This window comes from Poecilia formosa, unplaced genomic scaffold (assembly GCF_000485575.1).
Source record: "Poecilia formosa unplaced genomic scaffold, Poecilia_formosa-5.1.2 Scaffold95, whole genome shotgun sequence".
In the NCBI taxonomy this organism is placed as follows: domain Eukaryota; kingdom Metazoa; phylum Chordata; class Actinopteri; order Cyprinodontiformes; family Poeciliidae; genus Poecilia; species Poecilia formosa.
Genome location: NW_006800034.1, coordinates 1,927,790 through 1,944,888, shown reverse-complemented (window position 1 = coordinate 1,944,888; position 17,099 = coordinate 1,927,790). Strand labels below are relative to the sequence as shown.

General features: G+C 39.2%; 2 protein-coding genes across 6 annotated transcripts in view; both read left to right on the top strand.

Moving 5' to 3' along the window:
• vclb (vinculin b) overlaps positions 1 to 6,744 on the top strand; it is a 29,216-nt gene extending 22,472 nt beyond the window's left edge. Inside the window, exons 12-21 of the mRNA XM_007558358.2 lie at positions 437 to 636; positions 1,230 to 1,358; positions 1,439 to 1,588; positions 1,716 to 1,824; positions 2,611 to 2,913; positions 3,011 to 3,135; positions 3,220 to 3,405; positions 4,171 to 4,374; positions 4,465 to 4,569; positions 5,302 to 6,744. Of these exons, the coding sequence (XP_007558420.1) occupies positions 437 to 636; positions 1,230 to 1,358; positions 1,439 to 1,588; positions 1,716 to 1,824; positions 2,611 to 2,913; positions 3,011 to 3,135; positions 3,220 to 3,405; positions 4,171 to 4,374; positions 4,465 to 4,569; positions 5,302 to 5,448 (1,658 nt within the window). The 3' untranslated portion in view covers positions 5,449 to 6,744. The remainder of the gene's footprint in view (positions 1 to 436; positions 637 to 1,229; positions 1,359 to 1,438; positions 1,589 to 1,715; positions 1,825 to 2,610; positions 2,914 to 3,010; positions 3,136 to 3,219; positions 3,406 to 4,170; positions 4,375 to 4,464; positions 4,570 to 5,301) is intronic.
• Positions 6,745 to 7,890: 1,146 nt separating this feature from the next.
• adkb (adenosine kinase b) overlaps positions 7,891 to 17,099 on the top strand; it is a 163,622-nt gene continuing 154,413 nt past the window's right edge. For 2 of the 5 annotated variants that reach the window (XR_001662864.1, XM_007558355.2), the window contains exons 1-4: positions 7,910 to 8,085; positions 8,187 to 8,335; positions 10,537 to 10,611; positions 10,713 to 10,766. Coding sequence is in view for 4 of the 5 variants with exons in the window: in XM_007558355.2 (XP_007558417.1) it covers positions 8,283 to 8,335; positions 10,537 to 10,611; positions 10,713 to 10,766 (182 nt within the window). In the remaining variant the exon portion in view is untranslated. Of the gene's footprint in view, positions 8,086 to 8,183; positions 8,336 to 9,786; positions 9,893 to 10,536; positions 10,612 to 10,712; positions 10,767 to 17,099 lie in introns of those variants that run through there. The other 3 variants (XM_016674412.1, XM_007558354.2, XM_007558357.2) reach the window with 3 other exon arrangements.

Sequence of the window (17,099 nt, the reverse complement as noted above, 5' to 3'; positions counted from 1 at the left end):
GGTTGCATTGAATTTTATTTCTAGGAATAAGACTAAAATGGAAAGTTTTGCAGATTATTTGTAAACAAAAATCATGTATCCTTGTAACTATTTTGTAATCTGTTACTTAAATAATAACAGTAATGGTATAATAGTAATTTAATTTTGTGCAAAAAGTAAAAAAAAAGTCAGCAATGCTTTTGGCATTTTTACATTTACTAGAATTTTATGTGGAACTGAAGGCAAAATAGCCTGCAGGAAGTAAACTGGTCTAGCTACAAAGGAAACAAGTGTTATGATGCAGCATAAATCAAGAACAGAAATTTGCTGCTTTTGTGGCACAGGGAAAAAAAAAACAAAACAAGGAACTTCAGTTTGCCTCTTATCAGTTCTGTTTCAAAAATAGTAATCTGCATTCAAGCCTGTAAAACGTTTCCTGTGCGTTTTGTGCTTTCAGGCCAGGCAGCCATCCGTGGGCTGGTGGCCGAGGGCCGCCGGCTGGCCAACGCTCTGCAGGGCCCGTACAGGCAGGAGCTGATGGGGAAGTGTGAGCAGGTGGAGCAGCTCATGGCCCAGCTGGCTGACTTGGCTGCCCGTGGCGAAGGGGACACCCCGCAGGCACGCGCCGTGGCTCAGCAGCTCCAGGAGGCCTTGAAAGTAAGACTGCTACTCACACTCCACCAGCAGCTCTCAAAGAAAGCTCCACAGGAAGAGCTCAGGATTCATACATGATGAAATGGCTCCCTCTGCTGGTTGTTTCTGGTAGATGAAATAAAAGCTGGTTATTTTGGATTTCTGGGAAATTTTAGGCTTGAAATGAGTTGTTGTGTTTTTCTTTTTTTTTTAGAAATTTTAATTGGACCTTACAAAATACTGTAATTTCAGTGGCATATATGTTAAAATATATATTGATACTTTTTGGTTCATAAAGTAAAAACTAGTGCTTTCTCATACTTGCTCTGGAAATGTTTCATGTCACTTTTCAGTTCTGCTTGATTCTTTAAGGTAACAAGAAGAACAAGTTGACCAAACTAATGCTAAAATTCTAATTTTTAAGAAAAATGTCCAAATATTTCTTCATAATATCTGAAAAAAATGTCTGTTAAATATAACCCAATTTTGTAAACTGGGTTATATTTAAATATGCTTTATATTACTTTATAAAAACTAAGAAATCGCGTGTTTTAAAATCAGCAAAGATTTCATGAGGTTGCTAGTTTGCTGGTAATATGTGTTCATCCTTCTCTCAGGACCTGAAAGGAAAGATGCAGGAGGCAATGACTCAGGAAGTGTCTGACATCTTCAGTGACACCACCACCCCCATCAAGCTGCTGGCAGTGGCCGCTACGGCGCCCCTCGACGCTCCCAACAGAGACGAGGTCACTGGGACATTAATCGGCAGAGTGCTGTATTCTTTCTGTCAGTACTTTTGGGTCCCAACTTTACTCTGAATGTGTAGGTCTTTGAGGACAGAGCCGCCAACTTCGAGAACCACGCCAACCGACTCGGCGCCACGGCCGAGAAGGCGGCCGCAGTCGGCACTGCGAACAAGAGTACAGTGGAGGGAATCCAGGCTGCCGTCAAGTCAACCAGAGACCTAACACCACAAGTAGGTCAAGGCTGAGTGGTTTTCTGTTCTGGTTTGACCTCCTCCCTGAAACAAAAGCCACAGAAACGGTTCAAGAGTTTCTCGCATCTGTTCGTTATAATTAGTTCATTGGATTTTTTTTTTTTAGGTGGTGTCCGCTGCTCGCATTCTGCTGAGAAACCCTGGCAACCAAGCAGCATATGAACATTTTGAGACCATGAAGAATCAGTGGATTGACAATGTGGAAAAGATGACTGGTAAGTTGGAAAAGTATTCACACCCCTGGACTTTTCCCACATTTTGTCACATTACAACTAGAAGCTTTTCTGAGTTTTGTTGGAACTCTGTAATAGAGAAAACAGGGAAAACAATACATCACTGTGTAAATAAAAAAACTGAAAGGTGTGGTGTATTCAGCTGTTCTTTGTTGGACCACATTTCACCTCAGTTAAAGCTGCAGGTGTTTCAGTACATCTCTACCAGCTTTGCAGAGATGTGAAATTGAATCTTTGGTGTAAAACACTCCACTGCTGTGCCAACTGTATGTTTACTGGTGTTTTCTTTCAACACTTTCAGAAATTTGAGATTATTAGATTGTCTGACTAACTTTTGTCTTGATAGATTCTCCCACCTGAGTTGTGGAGTTCTGCAAGTCCTCCAGAGTTACAATAGGCCTCCTAATCATTAAGGTTCTCAAGCAAACCTTTGGAGCTTTCACAGAACACTTTTACTTTTTACTATTGGTGAATTTGGTGACTTCTGGGAAACTTTTTTCACTGGATTTTATTTAGGGGAGTCAAAGTAACAAAGGTCTTTATAAAACTGCCTGCCAAACTTTTCAGGTTGTTTTTCTATTTGAAAACTGTGTAGCATTTTCCTTCCATTTCACAATTGTGTGCTACCCTGCGGTGATTTGTCACACAAAATCCCCAAGAGGTGTAATTTGTGGTTGCTAGGAAATGTGCAAAATGTTTTAGTGGTATTTATAGTTTTCAATTTAAACAAATCTTCAAGCTACTGATTGGTCTTCTGTGCTTTACCAGTTTTGGTCGATGAGGCCATCGATACCAAATCTCTGCTGGACGCCTCTGAAGACGCCATAAAGAAGGACTTGGATAAATGCCGCGTTGCCATGACCAATCACCAGCCTCAGATGCTGGTGGCCGGCGCTACCAGCATCGCCCGACGAGCCAACCGCATCCTTCTGGTGGCAAAACGGGAGGTGGAGAACTCCGAAGATCCAAAATTCAGAGAAATGGTGAAAGCTGCATCAGATGAACTGAGCCAGACGATTTCTCCCATGGTGATGAATGCAAAGGCTGTGGCTGGAAATATCCAGGATCCAAGTAAATCACGAATGCTAATGAGAAGGATTTCTTTTTGGGTTGTATTTGGAACCTGTGATGAGTAAAAATATGTTGTTTTTTTTATTTTATTTTACAGATCTTCAGAAGGGATTTTTGGATTCGGGTTATAAGATTCTTGGAGCTGTAGCAAAGGTTAGGGAGGCCTTCCAGCCTCAAGAGCCAGACTTCCCACCACCACCTCCGGAGCTGGATCAACTCAACGTAAGAACATAGACGACCACGACTTAGAACCCAAGTGTCCAAACCCTTGTGCGCCTTACCTGTCAAATTACTTTACCTGTACAGCTCAATGATGAAGCAGCACCGCCCAAGCCTCCTCTTCCAGAGGGAGAAGTTCCTCCACCCAGACCTCCTCCTCCTGAGGAGAAAGACGAGGAGTTCCCAGAGCACAAAGCTGGAGAGAAAGTCAATGAGCCCATGATGGTGGCTGCCAGGCAGCTTCACGACGAAGCCCGCAAATGGTCCAGCAAAGTAAGAGCTCACTAAAACAAAGTTTACAGCACAGATCAATGTGCAACCGGGCCATTATCAGCATTTTTTTTATTTATTTTTTTTATGTATGTGCAATTGAAAGTTGCACCAATTTGGACTTGTTAGTACCTGGAGGAAACGGCATGCATTAGCTCAGTCTCTTGTCCAAGAATTCAAACAAGAGTTAGTATTTTAACTGTTATAATGGCTTCTACCTCATGCATTGAAAACATAACACTAGAAGGTGAAATGCAAGTTATCTGTGGCCTGTTAATCTGCCAACTATCATTTGCACAGCAGGAAATCTCATTGTCATTGCCACACCTTCATTGAACTGCGTCAAGGGAATCTCTTTCTAAAGCATTAGGTCCAGAGGAGGAGATTTGAAAAACTCTGAAAAACCTAATAATGTATTAACCTAATATTGTTCCATTGTGGTTACAGTTTAGAAAGTAAGTAAAGCCTCTCCAAATTGCATAGACATCTGTAACTGTTGTGGATTCCTAAATAAAGTTTGCAGAGAAGGACATTGTGTTCAGCTGCTGATTCTCTGAAAAAGAAGAGAAAAGAACCTCTGGTTGTGAAAATAAAAAGAATTCAAGTCACTTTAAAGTTAGAGAAAGCTTGTAACATTCAGATTTTGGAATATTCAACCAATAAGAATTGTTTAGCAACCATCAGTGGATCTCTCCATCATGTCAGTTTTCTGGGGTAGACAGAACAAATACGCTTTCAGGCACCTGCTGATTCTGTTGTTCCTCACAGGGAAACGACATCATCGGCGCTGCCAAGCGAATGGCCCTGCTCATGGCCGAGATGTCCCGTTTGGTGCGTGGAGGCAGCGGAAACAAACGCGCCCTGATCCAGTGCGCCAAGGACATCGCCAAAGCCTCTGACGAAGTCACGCGGCTGGCGAAGGAAGTGGCCAAGCAGTGTACCGACAAACGAATCCGGACCAACCTGCTCCAGGTCCGTAAAAGAAACCATTTAAGTTACAAACTGATAATGTTTTAATTAAAAAAAAAGTGTATATTTTTTGACACTTTGACCTCATTTCAGGTGTGTGAGCGCATTCCCACCATCAGCACTCAGCTCAAAATCCTGTCCACTGTCAAGGCCACCATGTTGGGCCGTACCAACATCAGTGAGGAGGAGTCTGAGCAGGTGACAACATTTATCGACTTCCTAATATTATCTTAACATAGTTATGGTCCTCATGCAGTCTAGAAAAGTATGGAGTTTGTTTCTTATGTCTAGATCAATATGGAAAACAAAAGTGTTTATTTATCCTTTTTTTTTTCTCCATCTCTTTATCTGGTTAACCATCCAACCATCTAGATGTTAATCCATCAATTCAACCACCCGTTTATTTATCCTATCAAATTGTCTCTGTCCATCCGCCTGTGCATCCTTCACTGTGTCCCTCCTGTCATCCATCTTTTTTTCTTAAATCATCAGTTTTTCCATTTGTCAATTCATCTTTTAATCCTTCAGTTTATCCATCCATGTCGCCCATTTGTTTATTAATCAGTATCTGTCAATTCATTCATTGGTCCACTCATCTATTTATCAATCCAAATCTCCCTCCATTATCTCTCCATTCATCCATCTCTCCACCCATTTCTCCATTTTCCTTAAATCTATCACCCCTGCCCATTTTATCTTCTTTGAGCATTCATTCAATTTTCATCTATATTCATCTTTACAATCCGTGGTGGTTACAGATTTGATGTGTAAAATCTCTGTTTGAAAATCTGAAGCATGTCCATAGTGATAATTAAAACTGACTAATATTAGGTAGTGATGTGTGGAATCAAATGTTTCGGGAATCTTTTGCAAAGGCATCACTTAAACCCTCCCTCATCGTTGAATCTCTTTTTATTCTTTGTGCTTCAGGCGACTGAAATGTTGGTCCACAACGCCCAGAATCTGATGCAGTCTGTGAAGGAGACTGTCAGAGAGGCGGAGGCGGCCTCCATTAAGATCCGGACAGATGCAGGTTTCACCCTCCACTGGGTCAGAAAGACCCCCTGGTACCAGTAAGAGACGAGCCATCAGTCCTCTGCTTGGTGCTGGTTCTGCCCAGCTGTTCACGGGGACGATGAATGGACAGACATATGCTTCATCAAAGCAGCGATTACACTGCCCCACGTCTATATATGGGCAAAGTTTCTCCCTCATATGTCCTGTCTGTAGCGGTTGCTGTTCTGATATAATATAAAAGGTGGGACTATTAGTTTGAAATATATTTTAGGGGTTATGATAAAGACTTCTTGAAATATGCATATTTATATATTGATCAGAGGTTAGATTTCATATCATGCGAGGGTAATTATGTGTGGAGGTTCCGAGATTCAGGCCACATTAAGTTAAACTGAATTACAAAACATTTTTTATATCTTTATACTGAATATTTTATTATCACAATTGCTTCTGCTTTGCTTGGATAAGCACATAAACTTAAGGAGTTGTTACAAGTACAGCAGAGGTATTTGCTCAGTGCAGATGGAATATAAGTTGCGTTGCTTCCGTTTGAGATTCTGCACTTCATGAAGCGAAAGAGAAATGCTGATATTTGTTTCATTTTGTGTTGTAGAAGTCTAGAGTTCTGCCAAAGATGTTTCAGCCACACTCTATTTAATCCATAATTCATATTTGAGTTGAAATTTAGGGAACAAGTTTCTGATTTGACTCATTCAAATCATTCTAGATTGCATTAAGATGACATCTATTAAACAGCCTTGTGCTACTTTATGTAGCCTAAAAGCCATTTGTTTACTATTCCTAGCATGCTATGAGAGTTTGAATAAAACCTCCCGCTTTTGTTTTCGGGACACATGTTCACTTCTTTTTGTGTGTGTGCACAATTCTTGAAAGAAATGTAAATTTATATAGCACAGAATGAGCAACACTTCATTATAAAGCACAGTAACTGCAGCTATTAATCTAAGTTGTCTTGATACACTAAACAGAACTGATCACCTTTTATGGTAATTCTGTATTAGATACTTTAAAACATCTGAAGGTTTTTTTTTTCCTTGTTTTTTGTGGAAGTTTACTTTAGACGTCTAACAAACTGATGTGCCTTGTTTTGCGATTAATATTTTCAGATGTTTCGTGTTGTTTGTACTAGCTGTCAGTGTCAATTTGTTCAGAACACTTATTGTACAGGATTCTTCTTGAAAGCCGTTTTCAAGTACTCACAAAATACTCTATGCAAACCACGTTTCCCCTCAACAAAAAAAAATTATGCAACTTGGTTGGGATATAATGGGTCTAAAAGATAATTTTGGTTTAGCATTGTTCACAATTTTGTAATAAAGCATTTTATAACACTCAGATTGTTTTTTTTTTGTTGTTGTTTTTTTGATCAGTAGAAAAGAATGTAGTCTTTTTGCTCTGATGCTATCAAGTCAGTCAACCAAAGCAGCTCAACACAGGAGCGCAAACAATTTCTTCCTGATTTATAACCCACCTCTGCGTTTACTGTCTGTTCCCTGGGAGACATAATTATTGCATGGCTGAGTTTTAAGACTGAGACAGTCGGCTCAGAAAACGCAATAATTCAATGAGAGTAGATGTAGTGAAGGGTTTAAAGACTTACCCAACAAACATTAAGCTTAGTAGATAAAGGCTACCCATGTTCTAACCATCACAGAATCAAAGATGCATTTATGAATAGGCTTCCGAAACTTTTCGTTCCAATATAGACGGAACAACCAAAGAACATCCTCTAAAGGATAACCATATGGAAACCTCTAAAGGTTTCCATATGGTTAACCACAACTTTCACAATGTAACCTTCAGGAAACCATTTCTAAAGGTTGTCTGTTGGTTAGTTTTAACATTCAAAATGTAACTTTTGGTGAACTGTCAGTAAACCTCTAAATATTCTCTTATAATGTTCCACTTTCTCAAAGCAGTAGTGGCCAGAGGGCCCGGTGGGCCCGATTGGATAGCAGCCTCGTTTCCGTCAATCTGCCCTAGAGGCTGCAGTGTTGCTTACATCCATCAATTGTGTGTTTAAGAGGGTGAATGACTGTTGTTTAAAGAGCTTTCTAGTCTCTAGACGTGATAAAAGTGCTATACTAGTGCAGGTAATTTACTATTCAAATAGTGTTAACTGCATCAAAGAGTGTTATTCTTGGTTCCTAAAGTTAGCCACCACTACACCCTATGCAAACATTGATGGTGCAACCTTCTAAGGTCTAAAAGGAACTATTCTCAGACTACTTTCAGTATTGACTGTATGATCTCCAGGAAGCATTCTGTCATGGTTTCCTAAAGGAAACTACAGATTTCACCACATAACCATATCAAAGATTTCTTTCTCAAGCTTTACGTTGCAACCTTCAGGGGATATTTTGCAAAGGATGCTGGGTAAAACATTGACAGTACGACTGTAGGGAACGTTTTCTGTAAAAACTTTAATAGTTTGAATATGCTTGAAACATTCCCTGAAGGTCTGCAGCAACTTTAATAGTGATTATGAGTAGTTTTTATTTAAATAGTTCAAATAAAGAAAAACAATGCATGTAGAAGTTTTGCTTGTGAATCCATACTCTCAGCACCGTTAAATGTTAAAACGTTTCATCAGCTTGGAATAGGCAACCTTTGAAGGGGAACTTGATGTAATTCAACCAGAAGGAAAGAACCACCATAACTTTGACTCTCCGTAAAGTGAGTAAGCACAATGATTCCTAACAACAAATAAACTCGTTTTTCCCCCTGTTTATTTTCCATGCGGTCGAACAATTTGTTCTTTATCGTCTGATGAGGAGGAAGCGGTAGCTTCCTGCTACTCTTCCCTGCCAGAGAGGAAAAGAGGCTGTAGAGATTCATCATCAACAACGTAAGCGTTGAACACGTGAAGAGAGATGTCTAAGGAAGAAACAGCCGCGTCGACTTCGACGATGAAGACGGCGTTGAGGTAAAAAAAACTATTAAAATAAACAAAAACGGGGCTGTTTTTTGTGAAGCGAAGTGATGCGCCGAGCTCCGCGCAGCTAGCCGCCGCTGCTGCTAGCCGTTAATTGCAGCTAGCGTCTCTGGTGTTGTGTTAACTGACAGCTGGAGCTGCGGGGAGAAGGCGCTTCAAGCCCGCATTTTCCTCCTCTGTACCCCGCTCTCATTTAGACTCTTTATATACTCCGCTTATTGGGTCATGACGAAACAAATCACGGCTAGCAGACTGCCGTGATTTCATGGTTTCACAACATGACTGGAACACGAAAAAAAAAAAAATGTCGCTGCATACATCCAACCTCTAACTGTCCTTTAAAGAAGAGAGTTTTTAATGAGAACGAATCAGGAAGAACGAAGTATGTTATTTTGACAAAGATAAATTGTTGACAGTGTTAAACAAGCCAGAAATAAACTTATTGGTTTAGTAAGAAGTTAAGGCAGTGTTTGAATCACATTTTGTTTATGATAAAAATAACCAGTAGCGTTTATATTTAACGGCAAAACAATAATATTCGGAATGACTATTTAACTGTTGGCATTGAAGAAATATTACATGAATATAAACAAACGATGAGCTTGTTGGATTGTTTACAAATGAAACAAATCAATGAAGTGAACCATGCGGCGTTCAATTGGCCTGGGAAAGCAAGATATCAGCCGTAAACTCTTCTCTAAGGTTTCCATTAAACACTGCTGAGTGTAAGTCATTAAGTATTTCAGAATAGTGTAAAGAATCATTGTTTTAGAAAATATATTATTATTATTATTATTATTATTATTATTATTATTATTATTATTATTATTCTCAGGTATTGTGTTTTGTAATTTTGCGGGATAAACTTTTAATGGGAGCTACTAATACACTTAAACTAGTTTTAGGTGGAGATGTACAGATCAGGCTTTTCCTGGCTGACAACTGTTTCTGTGTTGTTGTTGTTTTTTTTAAAGTATAACCTTCACGGATTTTGACCAATAATGCATACACAAGAAAATAAATGTTTCTTCTCTGATGAAGGTATATGGGTTATAAATACAACAGAAAATGAAAATCCCCGTTTATGCATCACGCATATGCCCCAAGCCATCTGGTTCTGATTAAACTTGTGCATTTATAAACCAAAAGCGGTGAAACTATGAATTAACATATCTTGATTTATAGCTTTTAAATTCTTTATTAATTAACATATGACGAGTTAATGGCTATGCATAAATTATATCGTATATCTTAAAATGATATTGGCTAATGTAACAGGGCTGACCATGTTACATGGCAAGTTCTAGTTTCTTCATTGACCTCAAATGCAGCACTGAAAGCCCTACAATATTTGCCCTATGTGTAGCCAATCACATGCCTAGAAAGTCACCAAAGACCAGCCCACTCTTTGGACCAACATTAGGGTTGGTCCAAAGTGGAGCGCTAGTTCCTGGACTCAGAAAGCACGTTGGTTTTGTCAGAGAGGGGGGAAAACTGTTGATCATTTAATCTTCTGGAGGAATTTTCTGACATCATGCCAACACCAAGGTGAGATCCAAACCAGGAAATACTCTGCAAAGGGCAGTTGAGCTGTTAAGATTGATGTTTTGAGGAAATGCTTTTACTCTACCCCCTGTGTTTTGCTTAGTTTAATTGAAAAATATTGTTTGGAGAGATATTGTGTATGTTCACCAAGACAAACCGCTTCCGAAAGTATAATTATTCATCTTTATAAAATGAATAATTATATTCATCTTATGAATAACAGACATTTCCTGTCGTTGTGTTGCTTATTTAAAGTGACCTTATTTTAGTTGAGCTGTTATAAAATTTCCTGTCAGGAGCAGACTTTGCCCACTATATCTTATTGCTGTGAATTTGTAGATACAATTGTTGTGCAAGCAAAAAAAAAAAAAAAATCACAAACTAAAATACATAACATACATGTGCATGTTTTGGTAACTAGAAATTCACACATGTTGCTGACGTAACGATGGCAGAGTCAATCTCGGTAAAGCAGTAAAACAGGGGTGCGCGCCTTGACTGAAATTTCTGTTGTTTAAGACAACAAATCCCAACCAGATGATTTCCTGTTTCACAGCGTAGCACCGATTGCTCGTTTCCTCCACTCTCTCCTAGCCACTATGTGGGAGTCTGCAGAATACAATATGTTTTTGTTCCCTCCTTCATAGTGAAAACATGCTGTTTGGGATGGGAAATCCCTTGTTGGACATCTCAGCCGTGGTGGACAAAGATTTCCTTGACAAGTGAGTGTCAGTAGTTGCTTTGATTTTACTTACAAGTTACCTAAAACTCACAAACACAATAAGGTTATTGACCATCCCTTTCCCCTTTTTCTTTGTGAAAGGTTTGGACTGAAACCAAACGACCAGATCTTGGCTGAAGACAAACACAAAGCCTTGTGAGTCACACACACCGGCAGAACCACATGGTCTTTCTGTAGCGTAACGTATCTTGCTAAAATTACGGCAAACCAAATAAGGGTTACACTCGTCATTCATACCCCACTAACAGCATCTTCGCACTGTTTGCTGTGCTCAGAATAGCCTGGTTATAAATTCACCATGCTGCAGCTGAGCTTTGAGGGTTGGCACTACCTAATATTTTGAAGTCCGACACTACAATCACCTCGGTATAAATTGTATAGGATTAAACAAGGTTTGGATTTTAATGTGTGTGTTTTGTGCCATGCTTAATTCATGGAAACGGTTTTCCAAAGCATGTCTGCTCCCCTTCCAGACCCGCATTTTTAGCATTCCAGGCAGATGTAGAGTAACTTCATGAGCTTCCTCAAAACCATACCCGCATTTTCCTGAGTGCAGATCGTCACACTCTTTGACACGGAGGGTAAACAAGAACTACCCGAACAAACTCGGAGATCTGATTTTCAGCTGACCTTATGTTCGCCTCTGCCTTCTGTTTGAAAGAGTACAGATGATTTCTTTTTCTTTAAAAGATAAATTCTCCTTCAAAATCTTCAAAACAAAAGAGTACCATCCCGTAAGTAGGAAGATGGTCCATCTTTGAAGTTTTGGAGAAATAACAGCAATGTCGTAACATTGATAACTGGATTTCTGTAACGTCGTTTAAAGTTTTCAAAAGGCCTAGTTTTATTAATCGTAACTTTGGGTTTTAAATGCACCTAATGTTTGTATATGAGGTTTTATATTACATGCCAACTCAGTCTTTACTTCTTCCATAAACATTAAAGAAAAATCTGTGTTCTTACTCTGTGATAAAACTACAAAACCCACAATGCATTGGTTAAACAAGCCTGCTTAAGGAAATGTATCCTGCAAACCTGCAAAATAAAGAGTTCTGCACCTCAAGTTGGTTAAGTTATGCTTAAGCAAATACAACTGAGAGCTTTACATAGAAGAGTGTTCAATAATATAGTTGGGGTTGAAAATGTTGATATCAAATAATTGGCTGAAAGCTTATGTCTTTAATTGTTATTGAGCTTACTTTATAGTATAAAAATATATTTGAAGTAGGTAACCATGACATGAAAGTATGGGGAGTAAGAATGTGTGTCCTTGTGAATTTCCCTCTGGGATTTATAAAGTATATTAATTAACTCATTCATTAATTTATATGAACAGTCCAGCTGAAATGTATTAAATATTTACTCGCTCCTGGGTTATGGTCCCAGGGTTGTTAACTGGGATATTTAGATAACAAATAAATAATGGTAACCATGGTTACATAGTTGGTACGCACGTAACCATTTCCATCAGTGTGTTTGCAACTAAAACGTTGAAAAGGTCTTGAGAAATCTATTAAAGTTTACCCATGATGACATTCTGCTTTATGCATTACCTTGGTAATGAGAAACCTTTTTATTGCGGTTCACCTTTTGCACTGAGAGGAAGCAGGGTTACTTTCAAATGACTCTGTTTCTTGGAATGCTGTTGCTCTTGGCAGCTTCGTTTCTTCGTGTGTTCAGTATTTATATTCTGCGTCAATCCATTTTACTACCCTATTCAAATTGCACGTTATAAAGTGTTTTTTTATTTTTTTTATTTTACTTGTCTGTTAAGATTGCTTGAGTTGTTGTCTAGTGTAAGCTACATGCCTAATTAGAAGTGCATTTAAGGAGAAGAAGAACTAAATGTGTTCAGTACTTACTTTCTGGTGGTATTTCTCAAATGTTTGATTTATGTCTTTTTTTTTTCTTTTTTTTTTACAAGCTTTATTTATCACATTTTACTCGTCTTGTAAAGTAAAACTGCCAGTATAAAATGTGCCTCCGGCACACTTGCTAGAGTGCAACAGATGAATCTTTTTCTTTCACTGATCAAGTGTCAAATGTCCCTTCTGAGAACATTCCTACCCCACAGCTGCACATTTGTATATCAGTTAAATGTGAGAACCCCAGCCTTAACGACGGCGCATATGTGGCATTAGCAATAGCACACAAACCTCAGCGCTCTTCATAATTATAGGCAGCCATGGTATAGATATGTAAAAATCCTTAAAAAACAAATCCGTCTTTTCTTTCATCTGGGAAAATAGAAAAAGATTCTAACAAAAAATAAATGTAATTGAAGCATTTCTTAATTTTTAGCTTGGTCACAGTGTCTGATTTTTTTATTATTATTATTATTATTTTATTTGTGGGCTGTAACATTCTGTTTCCCTGGGATTTAAGTATAAATATTACGCTGCTTGGAGCCCTATTTGTCTTTACATGATACTAGGGAAATTCACCATGTCTCTAGTCTGAGCAACAATTGGAAAGTCAAAACAGTTGGAACGACGATACAAAAAAACTCCCAAAACTTTAAAGGTCTCTTTTTAGAGTTAAATTAAGGAGGTCACCATGTCAGTTTTTAGACTGCTAAGTTACAACTGATAAGTTACAACCAGCTCCCATCAGGTTGTTTACACTAAGAACACTTGTCCATTTCGCCTCCTGAACTGCCACTTTTTCTTAGCTTATCAAGTTTTATTCACATATTTTTGACCAAGTTTTTCACATTCGTGTGACTCTGTTCACTATATAGATGCATCCAATAGCCTCGATTTTTGTACCAAGTAATTGAAAACTTCATCCTTCTTGTGAGAGTTTACCAGCAGCTGTGGTATACTTTTTCTCTGAAGTGATGGTGAGCCATTTCTCTTGGCAATTTTGCTACAAACACATTTGTTTTGGTCGTGTTTACCTCCAATGCCCTGCGGTGTGCCCCATCTCCTAGATTTGATTCACTTGAAGCGGACCGAGACCTATGTTTTTAGGCAGGCGAGAGTCTTACTTCCCTTATCCGCACCAGTAGATTGCACATTCACACCTTCCCAAAGAAACTAGATGTCTGTGGCTGTATATTTAGGGTTGTTCTGCTGGAAAATGAACCTTCACCTCGGTCTCCCGTCTTTTTTCCCTACTCTGCATTTACCTCCATCCATCTTTTGGTCAATTTTGACCAGTTTCCTTGAAACTACCACCGTGTTTCAAGGAGACGGTGTCTTCAGGGTGACCTGGAGTGGTTTTTGGTTGCATGGTGTGTTTCATTTAGCCCAAACATTTCAGTTTTGGATTTGACCAGAGCGTCTTCTTCCGTCTGTTCCCTTTAGCCCAGTGAACTGCTGCTTTTTCTTTTTGTAATAACCGGAGTTGCAGAGTGCCAGGCTTACTTCGTGGCCACATGGGAACGTCGTGTTCTAAAACAGGAAAGTTTTTAACCGTTTTTGCCCCGACAGAGATAGTGGTTGTAATGTGACAAAATGTGAAAAAAAAAGGGATCTAAAAAAAAAAAAGGCAAATAAATACTTTTGCAAGACCCTGTATACGGTCCGTGGACATATCAGTACATCAGAGCTACAAAAGGCTACCTTGTCAGGTCTTGTTACTCCACAAAAGGACACACGTGACCTTGGGCAGCAGAGGCGGCACAAAGCAGCATCATCAGCAGTGTTGTTCTCCTTCAGCACAAAGGCTGCGGTGTTATCTTTAGCCCCACAGACACTGTTCTCTGTACATTCTGCACAAGGTCAGGGCAGGATTAACAAGCAGCTTTGGTGGTTAATTCCTGTCACAATACATTTCAGTGCATATCCTCACCAATTCAACACACAGGAGCGCTCACTCTCATCTCTGTCAGGTTACATCACTGGAAACGTGCGGTGTTTTTTTTCCTTTTTATGTAGATTCTTGGATAAAACCCAGAGCGTTCACTCTTTGGCTGCTTGATAAATGAAACTAAGTGTTAACATTATGTAATCCACAAAGTAGCTCATCTCAGAAAGATGAACTGCAAACGTTATCCTGACAAATAGGTTAATTACAGAAAAAAAAAAAGAAGCTCTCAATAGGCTTACAACTTCTCTCAACTCACGGTATTGTTGCACAACTGAATCTGGTGTAACACGATTCACAAGCTTCCCCCTCCCCTCTGCCCCTCTTTCTTCCCATCACCCTGGTGGGAGAGAGATCATTGGATGCAGTGCACTGTGGCCGTTCCTGAATTCAATTATCTAGTCGCAGCAGAGCCCATATAATCCTGTTGTGGCTGAGAAATTGCCTGCTATACAGTAGAAAGCGTCTACGTCCCTGTTGGTACTGGCTGGGGAGTTGGTGCTTTATTTCTTCTTCTTTCTTCTTTCTTCTTTCTTCTTCTTTCTTCTTCCTTCTTCTTCTTCCTCCTCTTCTTCTTCTTCTTCTTCTGTTTGTGTTCAGAGTAAGCCCCAGCAGCTGTGTAGGCTTTTGTGTTTTGACAGCTGATTAATCGTCTGCAAGAAGTGCTGCTTTTACTTTGTTCTCAGGGATCACAAGCATATATGTATGTATATAATTTTGAGTTTTCTATTGATGAATGAAAATAAATAGCTATATGCATCATTTGCATTGCAGCAACTCGTTTGGTTTTTATCTCCATTATTAAAAGTTTTGCTTGCAGCAACTAAAGCTGGGAAAGCAACTTGGACTTCCTTAGCACCTCAGCAGACTGATTGCCTCCATGCAACACTCCATTGATGCAGTAATTCATGCATTCCCTGACCAAGTGTTGAGTTAATACTCTGTGCGGCACATTGACATTTCTCTGTTTAAAAATTTTTTTTTTTTAATACTCTGTGCGGCACATTGACATTTCTCTGTTTAAAAATTTTTTTTTTTTGGTTTGGTCTCATGTAATATTCAAATTTTCAGAAAAAGCAGAATTTGGATTCTGTGTCACAAATGTATGCAATAAACAAGTCTACTGGCAAACTTTTTAATCATATCCCATTTCATTTTGATGCAGCAGCAACTCCGTCTGCCTCTCATACCATACTGCTTACATTATTTGCATTATCTTGTTTTAGTAGCTGCGTCGGCCGTGCTCTGTCTTTTCTTTTTCTCTAGACAGTATCTCCCGTGTGGTTTCCAAGCTGCCCTTATAAGGCATCTCCTTTTCAGCAGATGCTGGTTTTTTCAAAGTAGGTTTTGAGCTCGAGGTCGGAAACCAGCTCAACCAAAGCGCTGCGTGTGACTTCCTCCACTTGTGAGAACCCTGCTTTTTCAGACAGATATTGTCAGATGCGATCGTGTAACTTGTTTTGGGTTGGCATATTTCATGCAAACAAGTCACCATCCTTGACTTAATTGTTATTATCAAGCATGTTTCGCTCTGTAGTTAGTTAATTATTTTTGTTTTAATTGTGGAGCTAACTAATCAGAAAATTCTCAAGTCTCTCATTCAATTTTATTTTTGCATATTATTTTCCCAAGATTTTTAACATGCTGACGGTTTCCATGAATCAAACAAAAAAATAACTATTAGAGACTTTTGTGTGAAGGCTTCAGAGGTGGAGAAACTGGTCAGAGTTGATAGGAAGATGGATTGATTGGCCTTTTCTGATCCAAAGTGGAAGAACAACTGTTGGAGGCCGTACTGTACTTGAGATGCAGCCAGATCTGCAGCTTCTACAAATCAACTGACACATTCAAGTTTTGTTTGATTACTTTTGCACAGTGCAAAGTATTGCACTACTTATCAGAGCAGAGTATAAAATTTACTTCATTATTTGTTAAAGCAGTGCCAAAAAGGCCAAAATTGCACAAATATGAGAAGGTAAACAGGCGAAATGACCAGCATCTGTTAATATATTTCAGGAAAGGATTTTCCCCTGACAAAGTTTCGATTTTATGTGAAACTGTCATTGTTTTCGCTTTTTATTTAATGTGAACATACGTCTCCTGTGGCGCTGCTGACCATTTTCGACCTTCCACTTGCATACTTATTGCATGCACATTGTGTCTCCAGCAGGTGGCACCAGCTGCCTGCTGTTTCTACCTCCAGCTAGCTCTCCACAGGGAGCTACGTAATGAAAACGTTCCTGTTTCTGCTGTAAATCAGAGTGCAGGTAAATCAACTTTTTATTTCAGCGTGACTGTTTATCATAAGTAGTTCTGAACCAGCGGTATTTCATAATGTAGCATGGACCCAAGGCCCTCCTGGGATTGTTAGCCATGTCTTATTAGAGCTAATAATTATTAGTGTGTCAAATTAGTGAGTCATTGTTATAGTGATTGTATTTTCACCTCGAAGAGAAAGTGTTGGTGGGGGGGGGGGGTTTCCTGAATATTGGTGCTGCTCAAACATTTGCTTTATGACTCCCTCTGTCCAATGATAATTAATTGTTTACTTTCTCATCTCGGGATGATGGCGTGACTCTTTTCAGAGGTTGTTTGCTCACAGCAATTAAGTTCATCAGTGCTCATCCTCTCTCCTCCTCCCTCTCTGTAATCCCCCCC